We start from the raw sequence: 14,095 nt of genomic DNA on the forward strand, positions 1-14,095 counted from the left end.
AAACGGGGCAAGAACAGAAATCCCATTAGCCGTCAGACAATCATCGCAGAGGTTCAGAGAGGGAAAGGCAGAGAGATGAGGATGCAAAGGAAAGAGCAGAGTTTGCTGCAGAAAAGCAAGGACAAGCTGGAGGCTCCCTCCTGCACTAAGCCAAGCCACACGGGCGCGCTGCCTGGCTGGGGAGCTGTGATAACCTAGCAGTGGAAGAGTCAGTTTTTAACCCCAACCAGCACACTTTACTGCCGCTGGGGTACAAATGAATGTGCTGCTCTGAGTATGTGAAATGAACACACATCCCACCCTGACCCTCCATCATCCAGCTGCAAACCCTACGACTGCCCATGCCTCCGGGGGAGGCAGGCGTGAGGTTAAGGAGCGGACATGCGCTGGGGAGGGGGATAGAATCACATTCTTCCTGGTGGACAGAGAACACGGCACCGCCCAACCTAGCTGCCGCTGCAGGGTCAGGCCTTTGGAATTCCAGCTGGCCGCTGTCCTCTCCGGCAGCTGGGCTCAGCCAGAGGCCTCACTGCAACACATTCTATCGCTTAGCAGAGACACAGCCTGGCCAAATGGCACATTAGTACAAAGAGGCTGACAATTCGTGAAATAACCTGGGTCTAGAGCAAGAACCATTAAAGCGATAAGGCTTAATATTTAATAATGGCAGGTGGATTAATTATGCATTAAACAAGGTTTTCCCAGCCTCTGTGGTCTCCAGCAGGGACTATCAGCCACCAGCCCGTGCAGGTCTGATTCCAACATGTCTCGTTCATATATAGCCCATATAGCATGGGGATGCATCTTGGATGGCGGACAGCAAAGGTGCCGTTTATGCCCCCTGGGCTCAGAGCCCGTCAACGCTCCTTCATTCATCAGCACAGTCCCCTCATTTCTAGCCATGAGACTCCCCTTCCCACCTGCCGAGACTCAGCAGAAGCATTAGAGGGACAGGAAGTGAGAGAGAAACTTTGCTTGGGAGGGAAGCGCCAGATCGCCAGAGACGTGGGCTCAGCAGCCAAGGGAACAGAGCCATCTCTGGGGAACTGGGCTTTCCTTCCCTTACGCCTACCATCTGTGCTCCATTTGTCCTGATGCATGGGGGATGGGAGGCAGGGGGTGGCCTGCACCCCTCTGCCCACCAAATGTGTTTCTTGTGCAGATCTGTGTAGGGTCTTGCCCCTTTGTGCAGCATGTGACAGAAGCACATCTGACATCCTCTGCCCAAGGGTAGGGCCTATGAATGCATCCAGGGCCCCTGCGGGGACAGGATCCTACACAAAATCCCAACCAGCCCCAGTGCTCCAAATAATTGCAAGCAACCATGGCTGCTTCTCGCTGGGGAGTGCGGCTGGTGCATGGAAACCAGATTTGGAAAGCACGTGCCCGGCACACAAGCAGTCTGAGCAAACCCCCAGGTACTGTCACCCTAAGGCCCTGCTGCTGCACCTCACCCGTCCCCAGCTCCAGCCTCAGCCCTGCACTCTGTGCGCTGGCAAAGCCCTGGTTGTGAGCTCTCAGCTCCTCCTTTAGCTGACTGCTCCTCCCTCTCCCAAGACAGTAACAAACAATCTTCTCCAAAGTTGCTGCATAATATTTGCTTTATTTCATACCCTGATGAGACCCACAGCCCGCTATTTATGGCAGAGTTGTCACCGCATCCTTCCCCTCCATGTGGAACACGAGCCTGGCATGAGTACTGCCTAGCAGCTACACAAGCCTGAACCTCCTGCAGCCCCCCAGCCCTGGTCCTGTCCAACCTCCCCTCTCGGCAGAGGAAGGGGAGAGCTGGGAAGTGGGGCTGACTCAAAGAGCTGCGAGCCAGCGGTAAGAAGAAAGCTCTCGCTCACCCTCCCTGCCCAGACCTAGCAGGGTTCCCTCAGGACACACTCCCTTCAAAAGCCTCCCACTAGACAAAAGCTTGTAGCCAGAGGAGCAGCAGGAAGAAAAGGAAAGTAGGTTCCGTCCGAGGAAAAGTCACAGGCTGGAAGGCAGCAGGGACTGGGGCGTGCCCTCATTTACTGCTAACTGCCCCCACCACTCAGACAACCCAGTGGCCCTTCTGCTGCATCGAGGACTTGGGCTATTCTGAAAGGGGCTCAATTAGCGTGGGCGTGCCGGTCTCTGATCACGCTAATGACAGACCTGGTGCTTTCAGAGCCTTCAGAGACACATGGGCTACAAAGCAGCAGCATGAGACGTCTCTGCACTGGAAAATACAGTCGCCTCCAGTGGCTGATACACTGTCCACGGATGCCAGGCACCTCAGGACAGCGCAGGCATGACTGGTGATGCTCCACAGCAAACACCTGCACGCAAAACTCCCTGGGTGTGACCGAACCCTCGTCCTCTGGGCTGCCAGCACTGCGCCCAGCAGCATCCCTCTCTGTGCGGGGGAGGAGCTGTGCTCACAGCTCCCTCGCTTCCCCACCCAGGAGCAGAGCAGGAGTAACCTCCTCTGGAGCCATTTATCAGATCTCAGTGTGGGAAGGGGCCTGCCCTGCCCAGACACAGCTGCTGTCTGACAGCACAGCGTCTTCGGCAGGCCAGCATCCTCCCTCGTTTTGCTTGTTAGCAAGGCTGAGACTCCTCGGACATGGTCAGCGCCAGCACAAACCAACATCCCTTGGGCAGGTCAGAATGGAAAATCCTCAGAGCTTCCCTGAGCCCTGAAGTCTCCCTGCCAGAGCCTCAGCACGGACACTGCAGCAATTCCCCTGATCAGCCGCCGTGCAGCCACGTCCTGCAGCGTACAAGCCTCGCTAACCAGCAGGGAGTGGGAGGGCCTGACACGCACCAGGCTTCTGCTTCCCGGGCCCCTCCAGGCCCTGTGCGGCCGGGGGAGCAGCATGTCAACTCATGGAGCAGAGATGTGGGAACTCTGCACAAAGACCACTGGCCTTATCCCTATGGCTGGGAAGGGGCAGAACATTTAGGAGAGTGCCGGGAGCGAAATCCCCTCAGCCCAGTGTCTGGAGGCGGGAGGGAGCTCCGGAACACCCCAGCGAGGGCAGGCACTGCCAGCAGCATCCTACCTGGGGTCTGGTAATTGAGGCGTCTCATCTCGACAGGGTCAGAGGAGTGAGCCAGCAGGGAGTCCTTGAGGCCGATGGAGTGCTCGTCCTTTGACGAGGGGGAGTTGGCTCTTTTCCTAGGGAAGGAAAACACACAATTGAGGGGCACAGTGAGGAAGTGCAAGTCCCACAGAGCAGCATGGCGACCATGCACACAGCTGGTGCTCAGGCAGCTGCCTGCCAGCAGGGCAGACACGGGGTGCTGAATGTACTGATGGGTGCCTCTGCCCATGAGCTTGGCTGCTGCACTCCCGGGGCAGGGAGCGCCACTCCCTGAGCAGCTAAATCAGCTGCCCAGTCACTGTCACAAGGGAAAGCAAAACCACTTAAGAGCCCTCCCTGCCTGCCCCAGGGCTGCAGCCGGGGGCCATGCTGGATGTGTGTGGCGGGGGGACGGGGCGAGGGCTGCGCACAAGAGTGGCCGTCAGGACTCCTGGGCTCTCTCCAGTGCTCAGAGCAGGGGGCCAGGAGGAGTCAGGACTCCGGCATCTGAGACCCAGCTGTGCCACCACCTCTCTGTGGGACCATGTCGCTGGCCTAAGGTTCTCCACCTACAGAGCGCGGATGAGCACTCTGACGTCACACTGCAGGACGACAGGGGCTTACCCAGCAAGTGTGTGGGAAGCCCTTAGGAGATGCCATATTCCGTACAATGTATTTATCAGAAGCAAAGAAGAGGAAGCAAAACCCCATTACCTCTTACTGTCCCTAGGAACTATTTCCTGAAGCGGAAGGATATAGTCAATTTTTTTCCCAAGTATTAAAAGAAATGAAATGTCAAGAACCATAGTGTAATGGCACAAAGACTCTTCAGGGTATGTTTTATTGGGCCATTAATACATGTCTGGAATGGCTGAAGGCACCCAAGGCGTGTATTAACGGGACAATAAAACACACTGTTGTCTCTTAATGCTGTATTTATGTCACCACCTTGGGCGCTGATCTTGGTGTAATTCACTAGCTATGGAAGGACAGACCAGATTGGTAATTGGATGGGAGACCTTTAAGGCAGACTTGGCACTGCAAGAAGTGCTATGGATGTTTCAGATGGCACTGCTCTTCCCCTTGGGTTACAGCTAAAGGGAATGCCCCCGTGGGGTGCTGGGGGGCACTGTGCTGTGTGGAGTGGGGACATTTCTCTGGGTCAGTGCTGACCCAAATGCCTCAGCGTAGAACTAGAGGGTGCTGCTGGGATATTGGAGGCTTTGTCTTTTGGACAAAACATAAACCCAGGAGGCTGCCCCACTGGTGAATATCAAAGACCCCACAGCTTTCTGTAGGAGACGAGCATATTGTCACCAATATCCCAGGCCAATTTTAGCTTGTGTCCCCATCTAAATTCACCAGCTTTCCTCCCCTTTCTAATCTGTTCTGAGGAGTTGCTGCGCATTTTTAACAGCTGCCATGTTCCATCCAGCAGTAGCTGCATTTCGGACGGGTGGGTGGCCGGAGTCTCTCGTACCTGACAGAAAAGGTGCTGTTCCAGCGCAGGGCATTGCTACGTACACACTGAGCCAGGGCTGTGCACACGGGTCTCTGCATCAGTGCCGGCTGGGGGAGCGGCCGGACCTCACTCACTGTTTGCTGATTCTAGGCAGCAGAATTTCCCTTCACTTGGGGGCACCCAGCCATGACTGAAGTTCAGTCTGCAGCCACAGCGTGTGGTTACTGGGACTACGAGACACTGGGGGCGATCGGCAGGGGAGGAGCAGCGTGTGATCCTCACACCATGTGGAGCCATCCAAGCATCCACCAAGTCCTCTGACTCTTTGAGAGCCAGACAGGAGAGTTCCCGGACTTAACAGCATCAATGGAAGGAGAGGGACAAGTGCACACGAAAGCACTGTCTCTCCTGCTCTCAGACACCATGCTGAGACACGGCATATGCTATCGTACTTTGGTCCCCAAGTCCTTGGACAATGTGACTTGGGTCTCTGTGGGGAAGGAGGCAAAAGAGGTGTTTGATATTAGTCAGTTTCAAAAGCCCACACAGGGCTTCTGTGAAACCAACAAATCCAGGCTATCCAGACTTTCATGCAATGTACCAATAGTTGGATTCAATCCATTTGCATTTGAGATTTAGAACTCCAGGGAGAAAACCCCTCAGAAAAGAAGCTAGAGAGCGAAACCTTAGGAGAAACCAGCCGGACTCAGCACCCGGAGGAGAGGTGGGAGGCACTGTGTGCCGGGTGCTGCTGTCTCACAATGCCAAGTGAAGAGCACAATGGAACCGAGTAATTTAATTTCTGAAGAGTCCATCTCACAATAGGGTCTGGGGAGCACAAATAAAACAAAACAAAACTAAGCCAAGCTGGGCCCAGTACCCAAAGGGACCTACAGACAGACAGAGGGAAACCCAGATGAGGAAATATCTGCCCTGGGCTTCCACAAAACGTTCCTTGAGTGGCTCAGAAACCACTTGTGTGTGTCAACTTCCTTAAAAGAACCCTTCCTGGCAACAGGTGAATTGCCACACAGGGCCATCTGGGCGTGGGCTAATGCATCGAGGCAGGGGTTGAATTATGGAGCCCAGCTCAGATGACACTTTCCCAAGCAGCACAAGTCCCTTGTCAAAGCAATAGCCACAAGCTGGCATCGCACCCGTGGCAAGGTCAGGGTAAACTTTACCAGCTGCAGGAGACACCATGTTACAGACACCTAAGTTCTCAGTTGAAAGACCAGCTATTCTGGGAGTGCAAAGAAACCCCTATGATCACTTACAATCTAGTCTGAAACATTTCTAGATTTGTAACCCATTTGCAAGACTCTGGCACAAATCTTGTGACCTGTGATTGTCGGCCACGTGAATCGCTAAAGGCTGAGGGGTAGGATGTGGCCACTGCCTTCAACCCTTGGCTTTCACCAAGCCTGCACACAGGGAAGCAGGGGTGTACCAGACAGTAGGTTCTTAAAGGGGGAAGTAGATTTTAAACTTTGAACGAAGACGGAAGAGAAAACGGATTCCTACCTTTCTTGTTTACTAGATCCAGAGAAGAGCAGAAACAGAAGAAAGGAGGTGATCACTGACTGCACATGCACAGAGCTCCGTTTAACTAGAGAACAAAGCCAGCTCCCTTCCCCCAGCACAAAATACACATGGAAAGAGAATCCAGACCGTGAGCTGATAGACTCTGACCGGTTACAGCTGAGCGGGCTATAGAAACTCATGTAAATGGACCAACAGCTCATCACAGAGACTTACAATACAGGGTCACACTACAGAGCTTACGGCCCAGGTATGGGGACTAACCCAGGGAGCTCGGAGGGCTGGTCCTTCAGCAGGGAGCCCGCAGCGCCAGTGGGGCGCTCAGCCAGAGCTGTGAGGGGCATCAGGAGGAGCAGCAGCATTTCTGTCTGGGTTTAGCCCCGAGTGTCCTTGGCCTGCAGAGGAGCGGAGTGAAGCAGGCAGGCTCCTCAGGAGGGGCACCTGAGAGGGGCCAATCAGGCGCCCACATCTTCAACTTCACCAGGACACTCAGGCTCTGGAAACCAACCTGGGGCAGCTAACCCGAGAGTAGGGGGACTCCTCCTGGCATGCCACTAAGGACAGATAGCTTCCCCTTCCCCCGGGGCCCTGGACCTCCAGCCTCCCTCTTCTTTCTGTACCTGGGGATTCACATTCATGCCCCCAGCCAGCCGTCTACTGCCTTTACAAACCAGCCCTATATGCTGCTTCGCACGCCCTCCACCATGCCCGTAGGCCCTGAACTGGGAGGGGCAGCATCAGATGGGGATGGGGAACGTGGGTCTGACGGAGGGAGGGAGGGAGGTCCCTGGGTGCTGACATGCTGTGTGGGGAGCAGGCCTGGCTCTCACCTTTTGAAGAGCAGGATAGCAATGACGATGATGATGATTAATATAACGGCCAGCACCGGTCCCATCACCCACAGCATCTCGGGCTCGTCCTGCTGCTTTGCTGAAGACACTTCCATCACGATCTCATCCGAGTAGGGGCTGGCTGCGTACCGCTTCTGCAGAGCACGGTGCGGGGGGAGGAATGCAAACATCTGTTAGGCTGAAGGAAACGACCACCTTCCATCCTATTGTATGGCCCCCTGCCTCTGCCCAGTGTGGGGGGGCCTGGCTCCCACACCCAGGGCTCCCCGTGCGCCCGGGCATCGTGCCAGCAAGCCAGGACACAGCACACACATGGATATCCTTGTCCCCCTCCTGCTCCTGGGAAATGGCACAATCCAACTTAGAGCAATTGTCCAGCCAGCCAGCCAGCCGAGCTCCCTAGGTGCCGAAATGGAACAGCCCAGCTAAGAGCAACTCCCCACACTAGCAGCCCTGTTAGTCTGTATCTGCAAAAAGAACAGGAGGACTTGTGGCACCTTAGAGACTCACTTCATCAGATGCATGCAGTGGAAAATACAGTGGGGAGATTTATATACACAGAGAACATGAAGCAATGGGTGTGACCATACACACTGTAACCAGAGTGATCAGGTAAGGTGAGCTATTACCAGCAGGAGAGAAAAAAACCTTTTAGCAAATTACAGGCTTTGAAATCCCAGGCACCGGCCGGCTGATGAGCGCTAAGTGGTTTATAACACCTATTATGCTGATATAAACACATCTCCCCAGGATGGGGCTCTAGTAGGAGAGCCCCTGCCAGGCCAGACACTTCTCTTGAGGGAACAAAAGGACAAGAGACGTCTCTGTGTCTCAGCTCTGTGAGGAGAAATCTTGGCGCAGGGGTCTCTCGCTAGCTGGGTCCTTCCAAAGAACTAGTGTGGTGGCACAGTGACCTACGGCCTCGAAGAGGCTGCTTCTTAGAGCGAGTACAGCAGGGCAGGATTAACAGACCCAACGCCCAGCTGCAGGCTTGTTATGCTGCCGTTGCTAAGGCTTATGTCGCCGTGGCATCGCTTCACAGCTCAGCCTTACTGGGTCAGAGGGGTTAAATACTGCAAAAAGCAATCCCTTCCGCCTGGAGAGAAAGCTGGAGCTGCTCAGAGTAGCACCTGCTGCCCTACGCTCAGGAACTAGAAACTGTCCAGCCTTGCCACAGACAGAAAGTTCTGGTGACAGAAAAGGTGCCCGTGGATCTATACATTGCCTGCTTTATGGTCAAGTTCAGACACACACTTCACCTGGGTGCAGGTGCGAAGGGGCGGGTGGGAAAAGCAAGCGAGCCTCACATAAATGCACACCTTGATCTCCTCTCCTGGGCATCCCGGATACAAACAGGAGTAGCATACGGACAGGCCTGCTATCTACGACCCCATTCCGGCAATGCACAGGTCCAACCCTAGGGTGCATCTAGTCAGATTTATCAGCAGCCTGCAGCGGCCCTGGCAGCAGGTTCTGCTGGGGCAATGCGCCCTTGCACGCCCCACATAGGCTTCTTCTCCTTTCCTGGCCAATGTCTGCGTGTGGCCATTAGGGGCACTAGGGAGATAGCTCGGGCCCCCCAGGTATCTGGCGCTCTCCCGGACGCTGACACAGGAGTGAGGAGGGGGACGAGCTAACTCCATCTCCGTCTGGACGAGGCTGGGGAGGGGAGTGGGCAGCGGGAGGGAGGGGCTCATTGCTGAGGAAGGTGCACAGGTCCCACAGAAGACAGGGCTAAACGCCACTATCACCTGGAGCCTCCTTCCCAGCTCCAGCCAGCAGCGCTTCAGAGCGTTTGCCCTGCTGGGCTTGCAAAGGGGCCTGAGACTCCAGGGTCCCCTGGACTCCCCCCAAAGCAAGGAAGGAGCCCCAGCGAGGATGAGGTTTCCAAGGGCACCCACTAGTGCCTGGCCCTTTCCAGATGGAGCAGGTGCCCCCGATGAGCCGTGCTCCCAGCGCCTGGCTGGTGACGAGCCACGCTCGCCCCGACTCTTGGGACACAGCATGCAATGCAGGAGTGGTGTGGGGACAAGCAGCCCTGTGACTGGACAGACTGCCTTGTGCTTTGCGGGTGAGTGGGCCCCATGTACCAGGGTGATGCAGGACAGAGTCCTGGGGCAGTAAAGCTACTAGCCGGCTGCCTTGCAGGAGGGCTGCACCAGGTCTGCATTATGCTTGGAATCCATCCCCATCCCCGCCGAGGTGGAAGCTGGCAGCGACCTCCCAGGGCTGCGCCTCCCAGCACACCGGCCTCAGTTAGCTACCCGAGTGGGGCGTTTCTCGTAGGCCACGGTGCCTGGCCAGTGTGATCTGAGACCTCTGCATTGGGAGCCGGGACTCTTCCCCTCCTCCCTGGGTCTGCACCTTGCCACACGCCCCGTGAGTAACGGAGAGTTTGACCAGTGCTAATGAGCCATTACAAGTAAATGAGGCTGAAGAAGTGAGCCCCAGCGTGGGAGCTGAGCGGAGGGTCCGGAGCATCTTTATTATCTCCCGTTATTTACACACTGCCGCTGCCACCTCTCTCCTACCCTCCCCACAAGCAATTTACAGGAGGGTCTCACTGCACAGGTCTTGCTCTGCTATTTCATGCTCACTGAGGCAGCCATCCTCTTCCTCCCGTAGACCCCTGCGTGCTGGGCCAGCTGATCCAGGTATGCGCCCTTTCCCCTTCGCAAGGAGAGGCACCAGGGCTGGGAACACTCACGCTTTCACGGCTGCGCCCAGCAGAGGCCCTGTTACTGTGGGAACTGGTGAATGTAGTCCCTTACACGCCCCTTTCAAGGGAGATTCTGATCAGGGAAGTGAATCTCCAAGCTCCCCTCCAAGTCTCTTCTGAGTCAGCCCTGTTCAGCCAGGCAGAGTCCAGGGCAGCTGGAGTGTGCAGGACTCCGCCCCGCCTCCTGCATCAGGGCTGACTCCAGAATTGACAGGGTCACAAAGCGGAGTGCAAAATTGCTCTGCAGATCCCAGTGGCATCTCAGCACTCCTGGAGCTCCGACTTGTCCCGGGGCAGATAGGGTTGGAGCGTTACTGCCAGGAGACTGGAGAAAAAGGTGGGGGTACTCAGACAATGCTGATGTCTAACCTATTGTTACAGGGCACCGGAGCTACCCCGCACCCGGGTGCACGGAGCAGCCCTCCTCCACCCACCCAGTGCTGGCGGGCTCCTCTCCGCATGCCAGTTTAGAGGTTTCTCCGCAGCCACCAGCTGAGAGTCTGGTGAGCACAGCAGCAGTTTAGGAAGGGTGGGTGAGGCTGCTGGATGCCTACGGGCTGTCTCCGAGCCCTGGTCCCTGTGAGTGCAAAGGCCTGGATTCACGAGGCTGCTCCACAGTCACTTTTGTGAGCAAAAATGTGTCCCAGAGCCAGCCCCCATCACAGCGGAGTCTGGAGTTCTGCAGTGGCCCGGCTCAACTCCCATTGCTGCCCTCAGCTCTCATCTGGCATGTCAAAGATACCTGCTCTTTCCCTCGGAAAACACCATTCATCAAGTCAATTCCAATGGACGCCTCCTCTCTCTGACACCAGCTACCTGCCTGGCTCGCCTCACTTTGCAGGGAACTCCACTAAACAGGCTGCCAGCTCCCTGCACTGAGCCCCTCGGGTGCCCCTTGGCTGGGGGCGAGGGAGATGCCCCTTCTAGCAAGAAGCCCTTACCGTCTCGCCATCCTCCAGCGACGCCAGCACGAAGCAGCGATAGCTCAGATCCTCAGAGAGCGGCTTGTTGTAGAAGCCCTTGTAGGTCTTCTCGTCTCCCAAGGTGAAGGTCTCCGGCAACACGTCCACTTGAGCAGCAATATAGGGCTTCAGCCTGTCTGCTTGACGGCGCTGGCGCCTGCCCTGGCTGATGGCCTCCAGTAACTGAGGACAAAGAACTTGGGTCATTACCTCCCTCTCCCCAGCGTTGGAGAGGTGCACGCTGCCCTGACTGACAGCAGGGGACCTGCACGTGGATTGGGCCACGCCTAGCCAGGAACAGGAGTTTCAGAACTATCCTCCCCACTTATTTCACTAAAAGAAAAGGAGGACTTGTGGCACCTTAGAGACTAACCAATTTATTTGAGCATAAGCTTTCGTAAGCTACAGCTCACTTCATCGGATGCATTAGTCTCTAAGGGCCCACAAGTCCTCCTTTTCTTTTTGCAAATACAGACTAACACGGCTGCTACTCTGAAACTTATTTCACTAACTCCCATTTCATTGACCCCCGGCAGACCCTCCCACTCCTCAAGTCAGAGGGCTGGATTGGCAACCTCATGCTCATTTCCATAACAACAGGCTGAGGTCAAGGGATGAGGCTGGGCTGGGGAAGGGGAGGAGAGGCTCCTGGCTGAGTACAGTTAACATGCAGCAAAGCAACTGGGGGGCTAGGGGGTGTGACTGAAGCTGCAGCCGTTGAAGGCATTGCTGGGGCCCCCATCGCCGTGGGATCTGCTGCGAGCGCCTTCGCACCTAGGCTGGCGTCAGCAAGAGGTCTGGGCCTGGGGACTCGGTCGCTGTGACTCTCATGCTGCTACTTCACGGGAGGGGCATTGCTTGGACCCCAGGAGCCCTGGGTTAATGGATTCCAGCTGGCTGCAAGGGAAGCAGGCCACGGTCTGTGCTCTCTGTTGGCATAGAGAGCCGCTTGGCTCTGCACAGACAGTGGGTGTGAACTGCAGTCGCAGCTGCTGTAGAGAAAAAGAAGTGACATTTGTGCGTCTCTCCCCTGTCTGAGCTCCGCTATTTCCCTGTGCTGGGCTGCCGGCAGGGCTGCGTGTGGCCACAGCAGATTTCATGGGATGCTCAGAGCAAAAATGGCAAATTTCATAGTTAGCCACAAATTCCTGAAAAAGGCATAAACACCCCAACATTCAATTACGCCGCTGAGGACGACTCTCCGGTGTCTGAAGAAGTTTTTCTAGTGAATAAAAATGAATGCCAGGCTCCGAACAGACATTTTAATTTCAAATGGAGGAGGAGGCATGAAATACATTTCACAGCCCAACGTGTCACTGCTGCATTGTCAGAGCAGACAGGGCCCGAGAGTGACCTGGGGCTGGAAACACGGGTATTTACGCAGAGGTGCTGGCAGGCCGTCAAAGCGCCCCAGCCTCTCCCCCTTGGCAGCTGGGCCCCTGTTGCAGTGAGCCAGGGAGGCTCACTAATACCCTGGGAACCATGGGGAGCAGGAGAACACCAGTGGACTGTGATGTTTGCACAAGGCAGGGACGAATGAGAGCTGCAGGGGTGGGGAATTACAGCCAGCACGTCTGCACCGCAGCCATTTGCTGCCCATTGTCACCCGTCAGTCCCTTTCAGCCGAGGGTGACACCAGGCCGCGCCTGCTCTGTGCTTGTTTGGCACCACCGCAGGACCTCGCTGCCCGTTCACCATGCAGCAGTGCAGACTTGGGCTCGTGCACAAGGGGCTGGCATCAGTGAAAGCCCCTTCTAGTGTCTACTGAAAAAACCAAAGCTCTGCGTGCTTCAGAACCACCCTGTTACGGCCACCACGAGCCCCCGTGCTGCACTGCCTCCTCTTCGGCTGTATTAGCCCACACTGCTGGAAGTCCGAGTATGGAGGATACAGACCGGCCTGTGTCTAACTCTGGGCTGCAGCGAGAGCGTGCGGCTCTGTGAGCGAAGTCAAGCACTCTAATGCAGGAAAGGCCAGAATGCACGTTGCCCATGCAGCTTTCAGTCGGCCCCCTGGTGCCTATGCATTATGAGAGAGTTTTGAATTACACGATCACACACTATGCTGTCCACAGGACCCTGCCTCATTCAGCGCACCGGAAGCAATGATCAGCTGTTCAATATTTTGTTTTCTCCTCGTTCAATGTGTGGCCCCTGGGCCATATTTACTGCGCATCATTCAAATCCTACTCCGAAGACAGACAGGGAGCTGTGACAGTTAAACCATGAAAAGCATTTTGACAGTGCAACGTGGAAGGGGCTAGGGCACTGGATGGGGGGTTGAGAGTTTTGGGTGCTGAGTTTTAGCTCTGTACCTGACATTCGGAGACACCCTGGGTAAATGATCTGGCTTCTCAGCTTCCCCACTTGTAAAATGGGGACGGTACTACTCTCCTGCCTAATGCTGGGGTCTGACTCAGTGTTTGCAAAGGGCTGAGGGAGTCTCCCAGGGAAGAATCTAGAAGGCGAAGGATCATCGTTAGGAATCAAACCCTTGGGCAGGCTGTGGGAGCGCCAAGCATGAGGATTGTTATCGGACCCTGCACAGGCAGGAAGGAAAAGGTGAGCTCTGGGGGCTTCTCTGCAATCCTGTCCCCTGGCAGGCCTGGCTGTGCCCCCTACCTCACACAAGCCGGAGCACTAAGCCACCTTTCCCAGGGCCCAGGCAGCGTGGGCGAAGCACAAAAGGAAGCCTTAGAAGATCATACTTAAACCAGGTCTCATTGACTCCTACCTGGTCCAGCTCCATCTCATCAGGCGTCCGCCACCGGGCCGTGCGGCTGCTGGTGGTTTGATCTACTGGCACAACCACAATATAGTACCACCTGGGGAGGAAAGAGGGGTCAGGGGAGGTGGCTGGTGCTAGCAGGAGATATCAGGACATTTCTTTAGCAGGCGATTGACTAGAAACAGGTTCAAGATGCCTCCCATCAAAACCCCTTCCCCAAATCTCCTCTTTCTCCCCTTCTGTAATGGGCAAAAAGCTTCACTGAGTCAGAGGCCAGTTTTCCTGCTGTGCTGAGCATCGGAACACTCCCTGCTAGCGATCATTAGGTTAATGAAGATACACAGACCACGCGCTAGAGGATGGTAGCAGGAGCTGGGGTAAGGACATTTATATAAACTGGCTGTAGCAGGAGCCCTGGGGGAATTGGGTTTCAGCACGAGGCTATCACAGTTACAAATGAGACTTCTATGAACTGGCGTGTTTTAATCTCCTGGAGGCTTTAAAGATACAATTTATTCAAAAGCTGTTGCACAGTGGCAGAGGAAGCACCTCCGGCCCCTCAGCTGGCTTTACCGGGAGGGTCTCAGTCCCGCCCCTAGAAGGGATGGGGAGCTGTGTTGCCCTATCTCACAAAAACATCAGCTCAGAACATGCCAGCAATACGCTGTCATGTGGTGAGGGAAAACCTGGCTCCAGCATTTGCGGGCTGCTCTGGCATTCATCCCACAATGTTACCGAATCAATGGGTGAGACTCAGTGGGTACATAAAGAGAACA

The 14,095-nt window shown here is 55.5% G+C and overlaps 1 protein-coding gene across 24 annotated transcripts in view; it reads right to left on the bottom strand.

The window, feature by feature from the left end:
• Window positions 1-14,095, bottom strand: part of PTPRF (protein tyrosine phosphatase receptor type F) — a 615,392-nt gene that overhangs the window by 40,402 nt on the left and 560,895 nt on the right. For 12 of the 24 annotated variants that reach the window (XM_037906193.2, XM_037906191.2, XM_037906188.2 and 9 more), the window contains 5 exons: window positions 13,326-13,416; window positions 10,572-10,775; window positions 6,891-7,045; window positions 6,043-6,054; window positions 3,036-3,151 (listed from right to left, as the gene is read on the bottom strand). In XM_037906193.2, coding sequence (XP_037762121.1) covers window positions 3,036-3,151; window positions 6,043-6,054; window positions 6,891-7,045; window positions 10,572-10,775; window positions 13,326-13,416 — 578 coding nt within the window. The remainder of the gene's footprint in view (window positions 1-3,035; window positions 3,152-6,042; window positions 6,055-6,890; window positions 7,046-10,571; window positions 10,776-13,325; window positions 13,417-14,095) is intronic. The other 12 variants (XM_027823957.3, XM_043552899.1, XM_043552898.1 and 9 more) reach the window with 1 other exon arrangement.

This window comes from Chelonia mydas, chromosome 8 (genome assembly GCF_015237465.2).
Source record: "Chelonia mydas isolate rCheMyd1 chromosome 8, rCheMyd1.pri.v2, whole genome shotgun sequence".
In the NCBI taxonomy this organism is placed as follows: Eukaryota; Metazoa; Chordata; order Testudines; family Cheloniidae; genus Chelonia; species Chelonia mydas.